A 19578-nucleotide genomic window follows, 5' to 3' on the forward strand; every position below is an offset into this window, starting at 1 on the left:
GGGCAGAAGGGAAGAGCCAGCAATGGGTCCCAGGTTTCCGGCTTGAACAACTGTGTTTGGGGAGTTTTTTGCAAATTCAGACATTAGTCTTCATCCTCTCTGAGTTTCTGGTGTCATCCTTGCTGGGATAAATAGAGAACTCTTCCTAGCACAGTCCAGGTACAATCTCAGTGGAGGGGAAGATTGTGAAAATAAGACAGTGTTTTCCTCCACTCCCACATAAGAAAAGAAATAAAAATGACTCAGATTAAAAAAAAAACAAAACCTCTCCAAATGGCAATATTCTACTATCTCAAGTAAGAGTTTTCATTTTGCTTTTTTGATTCCTCTCTGATGAGTTTTAAACTCTAGTCTCTGCCCTTTGCACACTGGAGGAACATTTCTAAAGACCATTTTTCATTTTGAGTTACTGGCATGAGCAATACTGAATTGCTTTCTTTAGATTTAAAACACAGCTATTCCTTGCCTTGCTCTGCAAAGACTACAGTGTTATTGTTGAATAAGGTAAGAGACTTTACCAATGCTTCCTTCCTCCTAAAGCGCTCAAGGTCAAAAAGGAAGAAAACACACAGTTATATGACTTTCTTTTATACTCATTGGAAATAATGACCACTATCATGGCTTTAGGTTTAAAGATAATAACAGTGGAAACCTGATGGTCACTACAATGACTTTATTCATAGCCAGTGGGGAAAATGCCTTTACTTTTCTAACAGTCACAGATGACACTCCCATTTGCAAGGGAATTTTCAACTTTCATGGAGTTCTGAGTAATGTCTAAAGAAGAAAACCATAGCTGTTGTTATGGGTTGAACTATGTCATCCCCAAATTACATGTTGAAGTCCTAAGCCCCAGTATTTCAGAATGGGACTTCACTCGTAAATAAGGGAGTTTCAAGTGTAATTAGTTATGACGAAGTCAAAGTGGAGAAGTGTGGACCTTTAATTCAATACATCATATTTAGCTATAAACATATCAGTGGATGAATCCACTGGCAAGCATCCACCTGGAAGAAGAGAGATGTGGAGAGAGGACAGCCATATGATGACAGAAGCAGAGATTTGAATGAGGCATTTTCAACCTAAGATATACCATGGAAGTGAGAAGAGGCGAGGAGCGGCCTTCCCGTTATTTTCAGAAGGAGCACAGTCTGCAGATATCTTGATTTAAGACTTCTACTCTGAGAACTGTGAGACCAACTTCAGTTCTTTCAACACACTCAGTTGGCGGCACCCTTAGGAAACCAATATAATTGCCATTTTTGAAAGCAATATGGAGGCCATTTGATCTATTCTACAGATAAACAATCATGTTCAGGAGGTGGGGTGATTTTTCCAGTCTCCCACTTCTTCTGCTTTGATCAGACCTAGGCATTCCAATTTCTGTAGTTTGAGTGCTTCTTAGAGGCCAGTAATCATTGGTCAGTGCCAAACAGGGATCTGACAAATCTCTACCAGCTCCAAGAAAAAAGCGGAGGAACCAGGCATACTGATAGAGAAGACTTCAAGTGTATAGAGTAGGAATGTCAGGGGATTCGGACATGGCAGGGCAATGTTAGAAACACCCCTGATATAGCAACAGAGCCACTACATCATAGATTCCCCACTAGGGCCATGACTAGTGGAACCAAAGGAATAGGATGGTTGGCACCAAGACCCACAAAGGATAGAGCCACCAGCAGCACGCAGTAGTAGCTCAGGGAAGCCACAGGTACCAATGTGCAACTCCAGCTCAAGATACCAGCCATGCAGGATAAGCCCAGCAAAGGCCATGGTGCAAGGTCGTACAAGACCCTGCTGGCCCACCTCTTACTCCAGTTGTGCCCAATTAGTACCAGATGGAATGAAGACTGTCTTTCAGTTCTAAAACAATGTTTTCCCTCTTAGATCTGGGCTTGCTTGGCGCCAGTTATTCCTTTCTTCTGGCCTATTTCTCCCTTCAAGAATGGGGATGTTGACTCTAGCCGTGTCCCACCATTGTGTATGAGAAGAGAAGTAGATATAGATAACTTGTTTTGGGTTAACAAGCTCACAGCTGGAAGGAATTTGCCTTGATTCTCAGATGGGAGTTTAGACTTCTGAGTTAATGTTGGAATGAGTTAAGATTTCAGGACTATTGGGATGGAATGAATGTATCTTGCATTGTGAAAGAAGAAGACATCGATTTTGGGGCTGGGGCAGAGTGCTACAGTTTGAATGTGTCTCTTAAAACTTTGTGTGTTAAAATCTTAATTCCTCAACACTACAGTGTTGGAAGGTGGGGCCTAGAAGGAGGTGAAGGTATTGGGGTAAAACCCTTATGAATGATGAATTGGCTCTCTCACATGAGGGAGTTCTTGCTCTCCCGAGTGTGTTGTTATAAAGTAAGGGTGCTCCTCATGCTTTACCCTTTTTGTACACTTTTGCTTTCTTTTCCACTTTCTATCATGAGCTGAGGTAGCATGAAGCCTTTGCCACTGTCACACCTAAGTTTGGACTTCCTAGCCTCAGAATCATGAGCCAAAATAAATTCTTTTTCTTTATAAATTACCCAATCTCCGTTATTCTGTTATAGCCTCAGAAAGAGGACTAAGATAACATCTGTAGCAGAAAATCAGATCTAAAATTTTCCCCCTTTTACAAATCGCTGATGTTATAGCTATGTCTAGTTGATATAAATCTCTCAATTTTTTGTATTTATCTCATCACAAACCAGTAACATGCAGTTCATGGATCAACACTGATCTGTACATAATTCTCTGAGTACCACTGAACTAAATTTATTTTACTCTGTAAATATATGTGCATGTGAACACAGAGACATAAGCAGTATGGAATTACTTAAAATTGTGAGGGACTGGAAACAATGTCTCTCTGCCTTGGAGGCAGCCAACTATGAACTGAAACCTCTGCAAACCATGAGTTACAATAAATGTCTCTTCCTTTAACTTTGGGTGACAGGTATTTTGTCTCAGCCATGAGAAAATAACTATGACACTCTCTTTCCACTAGGCAAAGAAGCAAGCTGAGGTCAGTAGACTGAAACTCAGAAGAGTGCCCTGACCATAACTCAACCATACCATCATTCTGATCTTGGAATTTTACCTTTGATGATACTGAACACCAGAACAGTGAAAAATAATTTCTCACATTTGTAAGCCACCCAATCTATGGTACTTTGTTATTAGGTGCTGAAACTAAGAAAAGGTGTGAAATATAACTTTCTATACCTTATTCTTTTTAAGAAATCCTTTCAGTTGAATGATACTGCTTTTTAAATATTTATTTCCTTGTCTCAACAAGCACAACCACACAGATCTCCCTATAAATATATCATAGTCACAAAATAGGATTTAATATGACAAAATTAAATTGTCCTAGGAAAACCTGTACTGATTTCTACTTTTTCTATACTAAATAACATTATAATGCACTATTTTAGTCAATATCTTAGAAATATATATTTAAAGATAACTCATCATGTGAGATTAACTAAGAGACTGTACTTAAGAATGGTGTGTCAGATGTTTTTCTTCTTTTCACTCCAAAGGGACTTTGTTCTTTTTTCTTTTCAATTTAATCCTTTTGGATTTTTTTACGTTAAAGAATAAAAGAACAATAAAAATTATACAGAAGTTCAAAACAAGTTGATAGAAAATTAACAATAGTTCTTATATTGCATGTTGTTCTCTTCAAAGAGGTTGCTCAGGTAACTAGATAGAGGCATGCAAAATTGGTCAGACAATTAAGTATTAACTGTTCCTTTCAATAAATTAAGGGAAATTAGTAGTACAATTATCTTAGCTAGCTTGTGTGTGTGTGTGTGTGTATGTGTATATATTTCCTCTTCCTTCTTTGTTCCTTTCTCCCATCTCAGTTGTTCTTTCCTTTTGAGAAGTTTCCTTTCCTTTCATAATATCTATTATAAAGTTTCATAAGCTGCTTCACAATTCACACCTATCTTGCTCAGAGGATGCTATGAACTGATGCAGAGGAACTATGGGGACAACGGAGGAGGTAAGGTGTGACAAAGAGTTTTATTTGGAAGAATTGAGTAAAGGACACCAAGGTCATCTGACTTTATGTCTTTTGAGTATGAAAACAAGGGAGAATCAATTTCTTTATTAATAATTACCTTACTATGAAAGCTGCTTCCTCTTTCATTCCTACAAAGTTTAAAATATTCTCAAAAAACCCAACATAATAGCAATTTATTTTCTATTGTAGCACTATTTCCACACAGTATAATTATCATAACTTTGTCATATACAATGAAAAGAGTTTAATAATCATGTTTAAGATTTATAGCAAATGTTAACAAATACCCCAAAAGTTTCAATTTAGATGCATATGTTAAAGACTGTTAGGAAATAAAGATATTAAAACATCGATTTCAGCTTTTACATGACATCTCAACTTTAAAAGTCAAATATTATAGCTAATATTTGTAAAAGTAATTGTAAAAGACAGACTAGTACAATCACAGTAACATATATATATATATACATATGTATATGATCAATCTAAAAACAATTTTATATCAAAACCATCAGTTACAGTGGCAAAAGCACTTACATTGAAAAGCAGGTGTAGTGGGTTGACTGCTAAGATGGCCCACGGTGATCTCCACTTCCTGGTATTCACTGTCTGTGACCAAGATGGCCGGCTGTCTCTAGACGGCAGCCCAGATATAACAGTCACTGGCTGACTGAGACAATCACTTATATCAGCCACAGATTGTTTTCCCCGGTCAACTTCATCACAGCGCCACTACCTTGGTCTTCAACTGTCTTCCTGGACTGAGGAGACGACTGCCCCTGAGCTGGTGCTATCTGTGGTTGACTTCAAAGCAGAATATAGCTAACATGATGGGCTATCATTCCCACGAATAGACCACAAAAAAATGTGGCTTACTCTTGCTAGTGACCTCTGTCTCTTGCTAGCTTTGATGAAACAGCATGCCTGATGAGAGAGGGCCATGTAACAGGAAATGGAAAGGAGCCTCTCGCCAATAGCCCAGGAAAAGCTGAATCCAGAAAACAGTCACGGGGCGCATGAGGGCAGAAGTGGATCCTAATCCCAGAGATGACAGACACCCTGGCCACTCCCCCATTGCAGCCTCTGAGGGACCCTGCATCATGGAGCCCATATATTCTGTGCCTGGACTCTTGAGCTCCAGACACTGCGATCACAAATGTAGGTCTTTTTACACTACCAAGTGGTGGGGTAATTTGTTCCATAGCAATAGATGACTAAGGGAGAATGATCATTGTGTTTTTATTCTAGTGCTGAACCTTGGCCTAATATCAGTTAGTACTGCCTAATGGAATCGACATACAGATTGTTATAACGGGAATCATTTTCAGTTAAGACCACATTCTTCAGACTTTGCCAAAACAAGCCTTCTGCCTTGGGGTTGTCAGGCCACTGGAGGATGGAGCTTTTACAGATCCGCCGCCGCAGCCTCAAGTACTGGGAATGTTGCAACACGGGCTCCAGGAGAATGAACAGAATCACATCCATGTTTTCATCCATTAGCCTCTGCAAGGCCAAGTAGAAAGCCGTTTTAAAGTTCCAGCTTTTTGCATATTTTTTGGTTAAAACGAATATTGTTTTCTTGCTCTGGTTTATGCTCTGCATAAGGTTATCGATGATGGCTAATCCTGGGTCCCAATCCCTCTCCTCTAAACAAAGGAGAACATTTTTGTCTTCGCTCTCTTCCAGGTGGTATCGTAGTTCATTTATTACCCAGTCAGTTACAGAGGCATCTCTGGTGTCGTAAGAAATGTAAGCATCATAGAAAGTTTGGGATGTGGAAAGAGACCTGTAGCCTTTTACCTTAGCCGAACACATTTGATACATAAACCAAACATCCCAGTAAAACATATGGTGAGCCAAGGCAACCAACATAACGGAGGTGGTGATAAAGAATGTGCAGAAAAAGAGGGCTGCTGCAATGCTATCTGAAACACAAGTTGTTAGCTCTAGAGTCACAATGCTTTTCCCGCTTTGGTCTCCAGGACTGGCACAAATCACATCTACCAATCTAGGAATTGTGACATTCAGATTTTCATCTATCCATCTTCGAAAATCTCCAATGTCACATGTACAGTCGAAAGGGTTTCCGTCCAGTTTCAAAGAAGTTAAATTGATGCTGGTCTTGGTCTGTAGTGTGGATTTGTTGATCATCTTTATCAGGTTGGAGCTTAAATCCAGGTGCATCAGACTGCTGGCTCCTGAGAGGAAGCCAGAAGGCAGGTGGGAAATCTGGTTCTGGCTCAGCAGCAGCGTCTGAAGAGAAGATGTCAATCTAGACAGGCTGCTAGCTAAAGAGGACAACTGATTTCCACTTAGATCAAGCACCTGGAGCTGAGAAAAGTGATGGAGCAATGTCCAATTGAAGAAATTTAACATATTGTCTTTTAAATAGAGATGGGTGAGACGCTTAGGCAAGTTCAGGAATGCCTCATTTGGGATCCGCTGAAGGTTATTGTCAGATAAGTCGAGCCGCCTCAGGTTGTTGAGGCGTTTAAAAATGGGCCAGTACCTGGTATCTCCAGCTTTCCACAAAAGGTCAAGACGGTTTCCACTGAAGTTTAGTTCTTCCAGGGACTTGCTTTTCAGTTCATTTTCCTCTGTTAAGGTATAAATGCTGTTGTAGCTCAAATTTAAAACCTTGAGGTGAGTTAAATTTTCAAGAAATCCGAGACGATGCGTCACACCTGCTATCCTGAAGTAGTGTGAATTACGACTGAGATCTAGCACTTCTAAGTTGCGCAGTTCACTGAGAGCATTATCATCATCAAAGTCCAGCCTGTTGTTGGTCAAATCCAAATATTTGACCTGACTCACGGTTGAAAATTCACTTCCATTGAACACTTGACCATTGCCATTGGAAGACAGATTTAAGCAGACAATGTCTTGAAAATCTTCAAACTGCTTTCTGCCGATAAAGAAAATACTGTTCAAACTTAAATCTAAGGCTTTTCCATACTTGGTACATTGGGGCTTCATTAAAGGATGAGTTGGATGATAAAAATTTGAATGTGGGTCAAACTCGGAATCTGTTGAGCGTGGCTTACGGTTGTGTTTTTGCAAAGGGAATTCGTTTGCAGAATTCTGCCTGGTATCATCTACCAAGGGCGATATTCTGTTTTCTGACAAGTAGATAACCTTCAGGCTGGAGAAATTTTTGAAGATGTTAAAATCAATTTGCTTGATAAAGTTAATGCCAAAATTGATGGTCTTTAAGTGTGAAAGACCCATCAAAGGCTGGAAATCCTCTCTTCTGAGTTCCTGGAACACATAACCTCTTAAATGCAATGCCTCCAGATATGTAAGCTTCGAGAAGTTGGGAGAAAGTTTAATGTATTGTAAATATTCTCTCTTTACATAGTTAAATGATAAATCTAGTATTTTTAAATTGGGCAGTTTTGTTAAAAATGCCCCAGAAGCTATTTCTTGCACTAAATAGTTGAATTCAAGATGCAGTTCTTTCAGATAAGGCATATTGTCAAACCAGGTAGAATTAACAGTTTGGAGGGAAGTGCTGGAGAGGTTTAGGTAGTGAAGGTTGGTCAAATTTTGAAAAGCTAGAGGGTGTATCTTCAGTGAAGCATCCCCCTCACAAGGTGTGCAAGGAAACGGTGCATTGAAACACCTCGGACAGTTGCCACTTAAATCTAGTGATGATAAATTCACCAACCCCTTGAAGTCTTCTGGACCGATGGTTTTAATCTTGGCATTACTCAGATAAAGTCTTACTAGGGAGCTTGGTAATTTGGGTGGCACATGGATAAGAGTATTGAAAGATAGTGACAGCTCCTTCAAGTTTGTAAGCTTTTCAAAAGTCCCATCTTCCACTTCAAATGTTTTATTACATTCAAAGTAGCAGTTCCAGCTCAAATAGAATTTTTCCAAATTTTTAAGTTCCGAAGTGTTATTTTTAGTTACCAAAATTATATTGTTTTGAATTAGGCTAAGTTCTCTCAAAGACCCTGGCAAACCAGTGGGCATTTTGTATAGCTGGTTGTCTTCCAACAGCAACTCCTTTAGGTTTTTTAAGCTGAGGAATGCACCATCTGTTATGTTCATGCCATTTTTGATTATACCAGGATTTTCATTCTGGTGCTGCTGATTGGCATTGTGATTCAGATTTAGTCTACTGAGCTTCTGCAGCCCTTGAAAGGATTCATTTGTTATGTGTGTGATGAAATTGTCAGACAAGTCCAGTTCTGTCACGTTTCTCCCCACTGTTTTGGGGACTTCTTGCAGTCGACGGTTGTTGCATTCCGCAATGACAGAGGCATTCTGCCTACTCTCATCACAAGGAAAGCTTCTTGAATATTCAGCAAAGATCTCACAGGAACCAGAGATAAGCAGGAAAATGCAGGTCAGAACTGAAGACTGAAGGGACATGTTTTCCTGAGGAAGATAACAAATGGAAGTCCGATATTAGAATAGCCATATTTGTCAGGCATTTCACGATGAATTGAACAGTACTTCACCATTCGCGTATGAGTTTTGAAGTGTGAATTCTCTTAACAGTTAAACACATGCATCAAATTAAGTTTAGAACCATTTTACTCTTGTACTGTGCTCAGCCTCATGTGCTAAAAGAAGATGAAGTTATCTACAATTATGATGATAAGACTGGAGAAGTTTTAGCAGAGACGTTAATCAAGATGAACCCACCCCACCGCACAGAGCCAGGCTGGATCATAGTTATGAGTTAGGTGGTAAGCACAGCATGCTATATCTTTATAACATGAACCTATTGGCACAACTCTTGATGAAACTTTAGGAAGCCCCAAAGGAGGTACCAGATACTGCTTCTATTAAATGATCATCCAAGACATTCAAGCCAGAGTTATTGCCATCTTATCCGTACAACCACATCTCTCATGGGTGTTTCCTGCATTTTTTCAGTACCTCTGTGATGCTATGTACAAAGTTCTCTGATCTCCTTCCATGACTAGAAAGTGGACAACTGAGTAAGTAGACAATTGAGTATCAGGCACTGTGCTAGGTGTTTCAGAAGCACTTCTTCACCCACTGAAGCTCACAGGCTCACAGGAAGGTAGGCCTTATTAATATCCATATTTTGCAGATGAAGAGACAAACTCTAATGCTTACATAACTTTCAGAAAGACAGTATAGTACTGGCCTGAGATGTGAACCAATCTGGTTCCATGTTTTTTCTGTGCTAAGGATTGAACCCAGGGCCTCCTGCATGCTAGACAAATGCTCTGCCACAGAGCTATATCTCCAACCTTCAATATATGTTTTCAACCAATGACCATCATGCTATACAATTTCCTTTTGAAATCCCCAGGCCAGTATAGCACTTCAAATGTAGATTGCACTCAGCAAATTGTGGGATAACTACCTCTCATATGACTCTTATACCTACATTGACAACGAGTCATTTTTTAGTTTTGAAGGTTTTCTTAAAGAAGAGGTGCTGCTTTATACTTATACACGTCCACTATAGCACTTAGTAGAGTGCTCACTTTCTATGACTATTTTTAATATAGGAGGGGCTGAATGCATTGCTTTTGGTAACCACACAATGCGGTAAACAGATTTATGTGATGGGTTTGATCAAGGGTTGTGGTTGAGAGGACTCTTAAAATCTTGTTTCACTGGCCATGGAGACCAACTAGACTAAATTAGACTTTTCATCAAAGCCCAACTCACGTCTTCATTGTGAGCTAAAGCAGAAAAGTACTCTCTTTTTACATTTTCCTACACTTTGGGGCTGGTAAACTAGCACCTTTACGTGTTACACCCTCAAGTGATACAAAAAAATTTTATGTGGATGTCAGGTGTTCTGAGGATCAGTAACTACTGCCCATTTCGAATGGTTGAGGCAAATTCAGCTCCTTCTGAGATGAAAATTAAAGTAGAACAGAACTCTCAGACATTTTCAGTTGTTAATACTTACTTTCAAACACAGCAGTATTGAGGTGCTACTGCTTGATGTTTAACTTGTACTAAAAGAAGGTGCTGCTTTACCTGGTGTGGTAGAGGGAATTTGAAGACAAGCCCCAAAGATTTTGACCCTGGTATTTCCTCTATGTTTGTGTTGTATTATATGGCAAATGGGAGGTTTTCTGGAAGGGCTTACTAATAGGAGCCTTTAAAAGCAGAGAGTTTTCTCCGGCTACTGCCAGAAAGTCTGAAAGACTGGAAGCCTGACAAGAATTGGATGCACCATGCTGACTTAAAGATGAAGAGGTCTCATGGCAAGGAATATTAGGAGACTTTAGAAGCCAAGAGTGCCTCTCTGTGACAGCTAGCAGGAAACAGGGGCTGCAGTCCTACGATAGGTGGAAGGAACTAAAGTCGATGCACAATCTGAGTGAAATTGGAAGAGGAGTTTTACTCAAAACTTCCAAATGAAAACCCAATTTGGCCAGTACCTTGACTTCAGCCTTAAGAAACTTAGAGCAGAAAACTCAGGAAAGCCCGTCCAGATTCTAAACAACGGAAATTTGAGGTAGAAATTGGTGATACTGGAAACCTTTTTGTTTGGAAACTGTTTGTTATGCACAAATAGACAATGAATGCACACGTAGAAAATAAGTTTCTATGCTAACGTATGGTTTAAAAACATGCAGCTCTGCAGAGGCAGCCTGACAGGGGTCTCCAGGCTCAGCGTGGTCTCGGGAGAGGAAGACGTCGCGGTGAAAGGCCGTTCCAGTGCCGAGAGTGCGTGCTGTCGACAGAACTTTCCCTGTTGATGTGGACTTTGACCATGGGACTGAGGTGGCGCTTATCAGATTCCTAGTACAATTTTGAGCCATAAATTAATAAAAACGTTAATTTTAAAGAGGCTCATGAGGAACATATCAGAGCGAGGTCAGATTCCAGAAGGTATCCATCGCTAGGTGAGATATCTTTGGATGGATAAGTTGGCCATCCTCTCTGGCCTCACTAGCCTGAAGGTAAGGTCTCCACATTTAATTTCAAATACAATTCTCTCAGGCGAAGCAGAGCAACTGAGGAGAAAAACCTCTAGGGGTCGCTAGAGATCGAGAGAAATGTACTGAAAGTTCCTTCAGGATGAAAATGGCCTCTTCAGGAGTCTAAAGTAATTTAAAGTAAGTTATGGACAGGGAAATGAACAAAACACCCCTAAGCAAAGAGCTTGAGGTTCCTAATGCAACCTTCCCATCAAACAGTCCAGAAGTATGAACATGAGTTGACAAATTATGAGTAACCCAAATCTGCAGAGGCCATGAGTGAGGACAGCAGACAAGGGTGAATAGCTACATAGTTAGCAAAGAAGTTCAGAGGAAACCACTGATAGTTTAAGCGTCTACATTCCATGCAGGACCTCTGAGAGTTTGAGGGGGAGAGAGAGAGAGAGAGAGAGAGAGAGAGAGAGAGAGACCACAAGACCCAGCAAGAGCTGCATTTGCTCAGCCAGCTGAGGTCTTCCTCTCAGCCACACCCATGTTTCTTTCTGCCAAAATCTCTGAGTCCGAAAGGATATCAAAGGGAATCTGTTCCCACACAAAATGAAAAGAATATGAAGGAGAATGCATTCTCATATTCTCTCTCTCCCTCTCCCCTCCCCCTCCCTCTGCTTCTTTTTTTCCCTCTCCTCCTCTCCCTCCCCCTTTCCCCCTTTCTTTCCCCACCTCCTTCCCTCTTCCTCTCCCACTCTTTTTTAGAGTCCTGGGCAAAACCCAGGGCCTCCTGCATGTTAGGCAAGCACTCTACTACTGAGTGGCAGCCCCAGCTAGAGTGTTCACTCTCACTGTAGTATAACAAATAAATAAAACCCATCTATCCTGGCAAACCTGAAATGATAGGCACTCAGTCAAAATACAGAAATAGTAACCATGCACATAAAAAAGAGAAATGGCAACTCTGCTAACAAAGTAGAGGGAAAAGTGCAACTATAGAAATAGAGAGAGAGAGAGGGAGAGAGAGAGAGAGAGAGAGAGAGAGAGAGAGAGAGAGAGAGAGAGAGAGAGAGAGACTGACTTGTTGGTTGGTTGAATATGACAACTGAATGCTTCCACTAAACACAGTAAAGGAACAGAATCCACAAGGTTTGGGATGATCTAAAGGAGCAAGACGGACAGCAGGTGGCAGAGAAGGCTGAACCCTTAGGGACAACCTGGGAAGAGGTGGGAACTGGAGGCCACAGGCACCTGGAGGTGGCAGCCAGCTCAAGCTGGAGAAAGGGGTGACTTAATCTGCATGAGGAGCCTCTCCCCGTCCTTTCCCTAAGGCTTAGTGTCTTGCAAGTTGAAATCAAGTGCTTTGGGTAAAGTGGAGTCGGAGAACTGCCATGGGGATAGCACTAGGGTTACAAGGTGGTCTGTGGGTACAGCCCTCAACCCCATCCTCTCTCTTCCCTAGCTCTGGGAGCTTGGGTATTCCCTGCCTTATGAATACCCTGGCCTGGCACTGCCAGTAAGAGATCAGAGGACCTTGCTCCGGGAAAACAGAGCAGCAAATAGCAGAACGGGGCCAGGTGAGGTTACTGAGGCACATGCCAGGAGCACACGACGTAAGGGACACCAGAAAACTTAGTCACCAATATGAAGACGATTCAGAAATTAAAATCCATGATGAACAGAGACAAGAGACGCCCCGCCACTTGCAAGCCTCAGTGTCATTTACCTCTTCCTCAGCCTGGTTCTGGTTCCAGTACAATTCTAGTCACTCAAGTAGGCACCTTGTCTGTGGCTGCAGTTTGTTGATTTTTTTTTTTTAAATAAGGCATTTAAATGTTATTTATCTTGATTTTACTGAGCTTTGCTGGTGCCCCTGCCCTTCCTCACAATTTGCACTTAAAGCCAGTGCCCTCTCTTGCCTCCTTTACTCATGGCCTTGCACAATAGAACAGATGTCCCAATCACATGGGGCACAGCCTGACTAACAAGCAGAAACACATCCCTCTTCGTGTGCTGAGACTCACTGAATGGGACACCCCATTCGTACTAGTGGGGCTTCAGCTTAGCCCTGTGGTGCCCGCTGTTGACATGAAATAGCCAGCACCAGATGCCTGAGGACTTCCTTCAAAGTGAAAAACAGAGATTTTTTTAGTACGGGAGAGGGTGGGGGTTGAGACAGGGTCTCACTATGTAGTTCAGGCTGGCTTGAGTTCACAGAAATCCTCCTGCTTCAGCTTTCCAGTTGCTGGGATTACAAGTGTGTGCCACCACCCCCAGCTGAAAACTAGAGGTGGAAATGAGCAAAAAGAAAATAGAAGAGGAGGACTTGGTACAATGAGGCCTTCCGGCTCCCAGGACAATGGTTTATGACTCATTTTCCTAATCCTATTTTGTACAGATTCTCAGCCCGCTCTCTGCAATTTTGAAATCCTGAAAGTTCTTATGCCTCTGGAGGATTTTTTGTTGTGTTTTTTTTTTTCCCCCATAATTTCCTTGGCAGCAAAAGCTGATTTAAGTTGACTCATGGCTACTATAAACTTTCATTATCCACTCAGAGTGGGCATTGATGTCTTGCACCAGAAACACCCCTGTGGGTGACAGCTAATGACCCAGAACTCTCAGAAGTGTTTTGTAATACATCATATATGTAGCATACTGTTGTGCCAAAATATGAATTCTGAACTTCGACACAATTCTGGCCCACGAGTTTCAGAAAAGAGATTGTGAGTCACTGCTTCAAGCTTCTTGCCTGGGGATGCAAGAGTTAGTAATTCCTGAGCTTACATTCGTATCTCCACTACATCAGAAAATGGAACGTCAGGTTATCGGGAGGGCCAAGTTATGATGTCAGTGGGCCTGAGGAACTTTGGCCTTCAGGAGTCCCTTCCTCCATTCAAAAAATAGTACAGACTACATTTGTTGTTGTATTGGTAAAAGACAAATATGACCAAGGTTGCATTATATTCATTATTTGCCTGATTTTAAAAGAAACACAAACCTTTCCTTAAAGAATTGTGGTTCCTTGGCCCTGAGCCTTCTACACCTCAAGAGGGGTCACTGTAGTTGTCAAGGATCAAGTAATGGAGCTCAGATCAGGCTGTGGGCAACTAGTTCAGATAAGGAGGGGATACTTACTAGAAGGTAAGTATTAGATTAGGAGTTGATGAAGTGACAGGGACCAGGATCGGGACCAGGATGGAGTAGAAATAGCAGAATAGAGGGTTTAAAAGGGAGAGTGTCCCTCCAAATACATCAAAGACCTAATGCCCAGAACTGTGAATGTGACCTTATTTGTACTTTGTAGATGTAATTAAGTTAAAATGAGGTCCTACTGGCTGAAGGTGAGCCCTACTCCAGTGGCTTGTCACCTTTCTGGTAACCCACAAGAAAGATGACCAAGAGGAGAACAGGGGCCAGCCAGGGAACATCAAAGACGGACAGCCACTCTTGGAAGCTGGCCGAGGGGTGTGAAATAGCTTTTCCTTCTGAGTGCCCAAGAGGGAGCCAGTCTGTTGGTCATACCTTGATTTCAAACTCTTGACTTTCAGAAATGGGAGACAGTAAATGCCTGTGGTTCAGGCCACAAAGTTTGGGGCACCTTATTACTGTCGTCCTAGGAAACTGATGCAGCAAGAGCAGAGAGCAGGGAAGAAAGAGTTGTTCGGTGGAAGCCCTCACCAGCACAATCAGAACTGCCAGACAAAGCCTCTGTCTGGCCACAGCCCCAAACTCACTGCCCAGAATTCCCCAAGGAGGATGGCAGTGTCTGTGCAGTTCACATATTTCATGGGCTGTTGCCTTGAGCACCCAGAGAAACACAGAACCCCTTTCTTCAAAAATGATGTATGAACCATAACCAAAAATTCTGCTAACTTCCCTCTTGGTCAGCTATAGCTGTTGCTACTGAGGAATGGCTTTCATAGCAAGTTTTCTGTTTCCTGTTCATTGGTTGGGTCCACAGTACAAACCCACCAGTTCTCTCCTGCATGCTTTGCACAAGAGAAACAACTTCTGCGAGTCCTCACCCAAATCTTCCTCTCCAGCTAAACCCAAATGGGCAGCTAATAAACATTTGGTTATTTTATTTTACTGGGGATTGAACCCAAGGCCATCTCATTGAGATCTACACCCCCAGCCTCAGTCTTTTTTAATTTTGGAGACAGGGTTTCTGCTAAATTGTCCAGGCTGGACTTGAATTTGCAATTCTCCTGCTTCAGCCTCCCAGGGTGCTAGGATTACATGCATCACCACACCTGGCTGCTAACACACATTTAAAAAACACCGGTGCAGCGCTGGAGTTGTAGCTCAGTGGTAGAGTGCTTGTCTAACGTGCATGAAGCCCTGAGTTTGAACCCTGCTGCTACACAGACAAACACCAGTGTAGCTTGAAGAGCACCTCAGAAAGTGTGCCCTAGCTAAGGATTGGCTCCTGCTGCAGGGAGACTTGCAGGCAGGGCAGAGACTAGGTGCTTGGCCACAGAGACCGCAGCAACCCCAGGCGAGACTGAAATAAATCTCCCACGATTCAGCACAAAGGTAGCCTAGGCGACCTGTGGAGAGGGCCCCTCCAGGACAATGACACTTTTTATCTTGCCTTAGCTCTTTACTGCAGACAGCCATTTTGCAACGATGATCCCTCCCTTCTCCCTGCTCAAAGACTTCCTTCCAGATGAGCTGGGTCTCCTTTGACAAGTTGTGATTTGTTTCAGACCCTCTCCCAGGCTGAACACTTTTCTGGAGATGGTCCAGCTGATGCCCCCTAACTCTCCAATACCAAGAAAACCTGTCGCTTATCAAAGGCAATTGATCCCCCAACTGAGTGACCTAGCTGTACTGGAATGTGGGATTCAACCAGAACTTAATTTTTGTCAAATCATAATTATTCCTGATTTTTAATGGATTCTGATTCATTCATCATTAACAATGTTGACTGTTGGTTCATTATGACAGTAAATTAATTAAGAAATGGCTCTGCCAATACAATTTGACATGTTAGATGAAATTTTCTGTTAATAGTAGATACTTAATTGTATCCATTCCAAATTTGATGAATTCACAAATAGCTTTGGAAGACAAAAGGTAACAACAAGAGTAAATGCACCCATCATGGAAGTGATGGACCCTGATTTCACATGCACAGCTTGGATCCCAGGAATATGGTAGGGAGCATTTGAGGAGTGCTTTCCATGGGGCAAACACTGGGGCAAGCACAAGTCCTGCATTTTCTCATTTCATCCTCTTAAACATCAAAGAGGTGGATGGTATCATAAGCCCTTACTTCGCACTCATGGAATTTGATTCTCAGAGGGGTGAACTGACCAAAGGTCACTGTGCTGGTAGGTGGCAGAGCTGAAACTGAGCCTGGATCTAGCTGAGTCGTTAGTGAATCAGAAGCACTGGGCCAACGGTCTCATTGGCAACTATCTCATTTCAATGATCAGCACCGGCATCGTAGCTGTATCTCGAATACTATGGAGTTCGAATACTGGGAACAAATTTTCCCACTTGCCTTTCTGTACTGACCAGGCTACCACAGAGAACAACTAGAGTCCCTGACATTCCATAGTACAACAAGAAATCCACTGATTTTAGATGCATACACCACCTAGCAGCTCTCTGTAGCTATCTGAAAAGTCAACACAGCTTGTGGTTGCCTAGCCTATCCAGAACACAGGTTATGCACTTAAATTTACCATGTGTATAGCTCTGAATAGTCGTTAGTTACAGCTACAGAGATTAGGTCCTTGGCCTAGTTTGAAATATAGAGTTTGAAAATAAATTCTATAACTGCATTCAATAACTCAGTTGAGTGCAAAAGACATCACTTTACAATGATTTTCCCCCTCAAAGGACCCTGTAAGCGATACTTCGATGCATTTAAAGTATTATTGGAGTTTCAAAGAGTAAGCGTGGATCAGGAGCTCCTTCCCTGGAAGATGCACTGTGAGTGTGGGGTTTCCTGTGGAACTGCATTTCCTTTCTTAAATTTGCAGTTTTTAGGATTATTATGTGAACGATGAAAAGCACTTATTGAAGGAGGAGCATGAACTCCATCAACTGCCCTCAGCCTTATCCACACCCTCAGTTGTCAGAGAAGTCTTCCCGGGACTTCTTTCATTTTGCTTTCAAAGTCAAACCAAAGTGGCTAATGAATAAGTTTCTGGTCTTTCCAGAATCTTCTCTCTCCTCCCAAGAAATGATGATGCTTGTTAACACAAGGACCGAGAAACTTCATGTGTCACTCTGAGAAAATGGTTCTTAACTTTGGCTGCCCACTGGAGATACTTGGGAATTTTAAAAGCCACAGATTCCCAGGTACATTCCAGGAGATTCTGATTTCATGCATCCTGGGTTCAGCTTGAGCAGCAGGACTTTTAAAATGCTCCCTGTGATTCTAATTTGTCTCCTTGACCTCTTTCTGCTGTCAATGGGAGTGAGGTAGACATTTTTCCAAGTTTAATTTGATTCTATTATTATTCTACATTTTATTTTCTTATGATACAACTATACTGACTATCACAGGAATTCATCAAGTGGAAAGTGGGTAACTTCAACTGCCGTTTCACAGGTATCATTGGCCCAGTTGGTCCAACCCTACATGGATCAATGCAGTTAAATAAAGCATCATAAAATATTAATGCAGAAATAATTTATCTTCAAGATCCACAATGGACATCAAATAAGTAGAAAAATTAACTTTAAAACTTAAATATGAATTAAATTTTTTCAAAAAAAACTCCAAAGACTTTATCAAATTCTAAATGACTCAGAAGAAATATATGGTAAATTTTGGTGAAGTTCTCCTTTTTTTAAATTTATTTTAAAAATTAAAGAGGGGGCTGGGGATATACCTCACTGGCACAAGTGCCTGCCTGGCAAGCACAAGGTTCTGAGTTTGATTCCCAGTACCTAAAAAGAAATACAAAAATAAAAGAGGGAAAACATATTAACAAACAGACATCCATTTACAGAATAGTATAAGAACAATACAAACAATACAGAGTTAGACAAAGTGGTAGGAAATTAACAATGGGTGTTGTAATATGTATTGATATCTTCAATGTGGTTTCTCAGGAAAACAAATAGAGACATGCAAGATTGATCAGACAGGTAATCATTGACTGTTCCTTTCAGTAAAACAATAGAAGGTAGTAGCACAACTATGTTAACTATCCTGTATATACATACATACATAATTTCTCCTTCTTTCCCTTCTCTTTTCCCACACCCCAGTGGCCTTTTACTTTTGAGCATTTTCCTTTCGTTTCACAATGTCTGTCATACCTCCTCGTTTTTATTCCCTCTTTCAAGTTCTTACACTAGTGAGACAATACATTGCTTATACATGTAGGCCTGATTTATGGTGAAATTGTCTTGAAATCAGATTTTTCAATTGCTTTTAAAAATCACTGAATTTTCTAGAAGGAATATATCATTTAAAAAGACTTGCAAATTTTATTTGTTTTTAAATATGACAGCTTTTGACAGCAATAAAACAGACTGTTATGTCCAGTCACCATAGAAGTTATAGAAATAGTAACATGTTACTTTGAAGTTGGAACAAGAGAAGTGGCAATTAATATTGAACATGAAGTTTTTTGTAGTTCCGTTAAGCACAAGTTTCACTAGGCTCTAGCAACTGTTCCACGCATGTGAAAAGAGAGAGTTTGTCTTTTCTGATAGAAATAACAAGGTAAAAAGCTGTTATCCCCTTTGACTTGCAAGCCTGTTGTCCTAGCAGAGAATATTACCTCAATCATGGCCAGAAAGTAATGTTCTGGTTCAATTTCTATGTTAGAATTTTCTTGTTTTCCAGTTCAAAATAATAAGATTATCACTGCTCTAATTACATTACACTAACATTCACACACACTTGAAGGAAACACCAAGCCTTTTTTTCTGTAGTTAGTGTTGTCTTGATACTTAACCTGTTAATACTTGACCGTTTATTATTTCTTTTCTCACATCAGTAGCCACTAGCCCAGATTTCTGGGCCAGTTAAACATAGTTTATTGGATAGCTTTGCTAAAAGAACAGACAGGGTTAGGCTTACCCCTTTGCAGTTAATGTCCCTCCTACCTTCTCATCTCACCACTTGCAGGAGCACAGAAGGGTCCTCACTGTGCAGTAGGCTTCTGGAGAGCAGAAACTGGCTGACTTCCTGAAACAGGTCCCTTTACCACCAGCGGAACCTACCATGTAGTTTGCAGAAGTTTGTGTGAGAAGAAGGGAACTTGTGATTTCTTAACTGTTGCCAAATCAGTTATTGACTCTGCTTTAAAATTTTGAAACTGAAATAGGAGAAAAAGTCTTTTATAAAATGATTTAAATATAACCCAGACCAGATCTCTACAGCTATTATTGTGAGCTGATGTGTATTTGTGTGAGTGTGCGTGTGTGTGTGAGCCATGGGGATTATCACCGAAATGTTCATATCAATTAGTTCTGGAGAGCAGGATTGGAGGAACATGAAGGAAAGAAAATAGGGACACTCTTTTCCTTAGAGAGGAAACTTGGTGTATCCTTTCTTTAATCAGTACATGTTTCCAATGCATAACGATTATGCTTACTGCTGGTAGTTGGTACACGTACATAACATAACACATTTGAATTCTTTTTACATCATCTTCTCTTCTTCCCATTCCTTCTATCTCTCGGACCTCTTCCCATTTGCAAAAGATCT

At 41.1% G+C, this 19578-nt stretch overlaps 1 protein-coding gene across 2 annotated transcripts; it reads right to left on the reverse strand.

Annotated features, from left to right (window-relative positions):
* Positions 1-3997: 3997 nt before the first annotated feature.
* Tlr8 (toll-like receptor 8) lies at positions 3998-19081 on the reverse strand. 2 transcript variants are annotated; one of them, XM_005411372.2, is made up of 2 exons: positions 18975-19081; positions 3998-8403 (listed from the first exon to the last, which is right to left on the reverse strand). In XM_005411372.2, exon 2 carries the CDS (start codon positions 8395-8397, stop codon positions 5290-5292), a length of 3108 nt encoding a protein of 1035 aa, XP_005411429.1. In that variant the 5' UTR covers positions 8398-8403; positions 18975-19081; the 3' UTR covers positions 3998-5289. The 2 variants fall into 2 exon arrangements, with proteins under 2 accessions (XP_005411429.1, XP_005411430.1); XM_005411373.2 differs by having other exon boundaries at positions 18949-19060.
* Positions 19082-19578: the final 497 nt, after the last annotated feature.

The sequence above is a fragment of the Chinchilla lanigera genome, unplaced genomic scaffold (assembly GCF_000276665.1).
Source record: "Chinchilla lanigera isolate Chin_1 unplaced genomic scaffold, ChiLan1.0 scaffold00143, whole genome shotgun sequence".
Taxonomy (NCBI): Eukaryota; Metazoa; Chordata; class Mammalia; order Rodentia; family Chinchillidae; genus Chinchilla; species Chinchilla lanigera.

Coding starts and splice junctions, on each gene's coding strand:
- Tlr8 (XM_005411372.2), bottom strand. CDS start 8,397: ATGTCCCTTCAGTCTTCAGTTCTGACCTGCATTTTCCTGCTTATCTCT.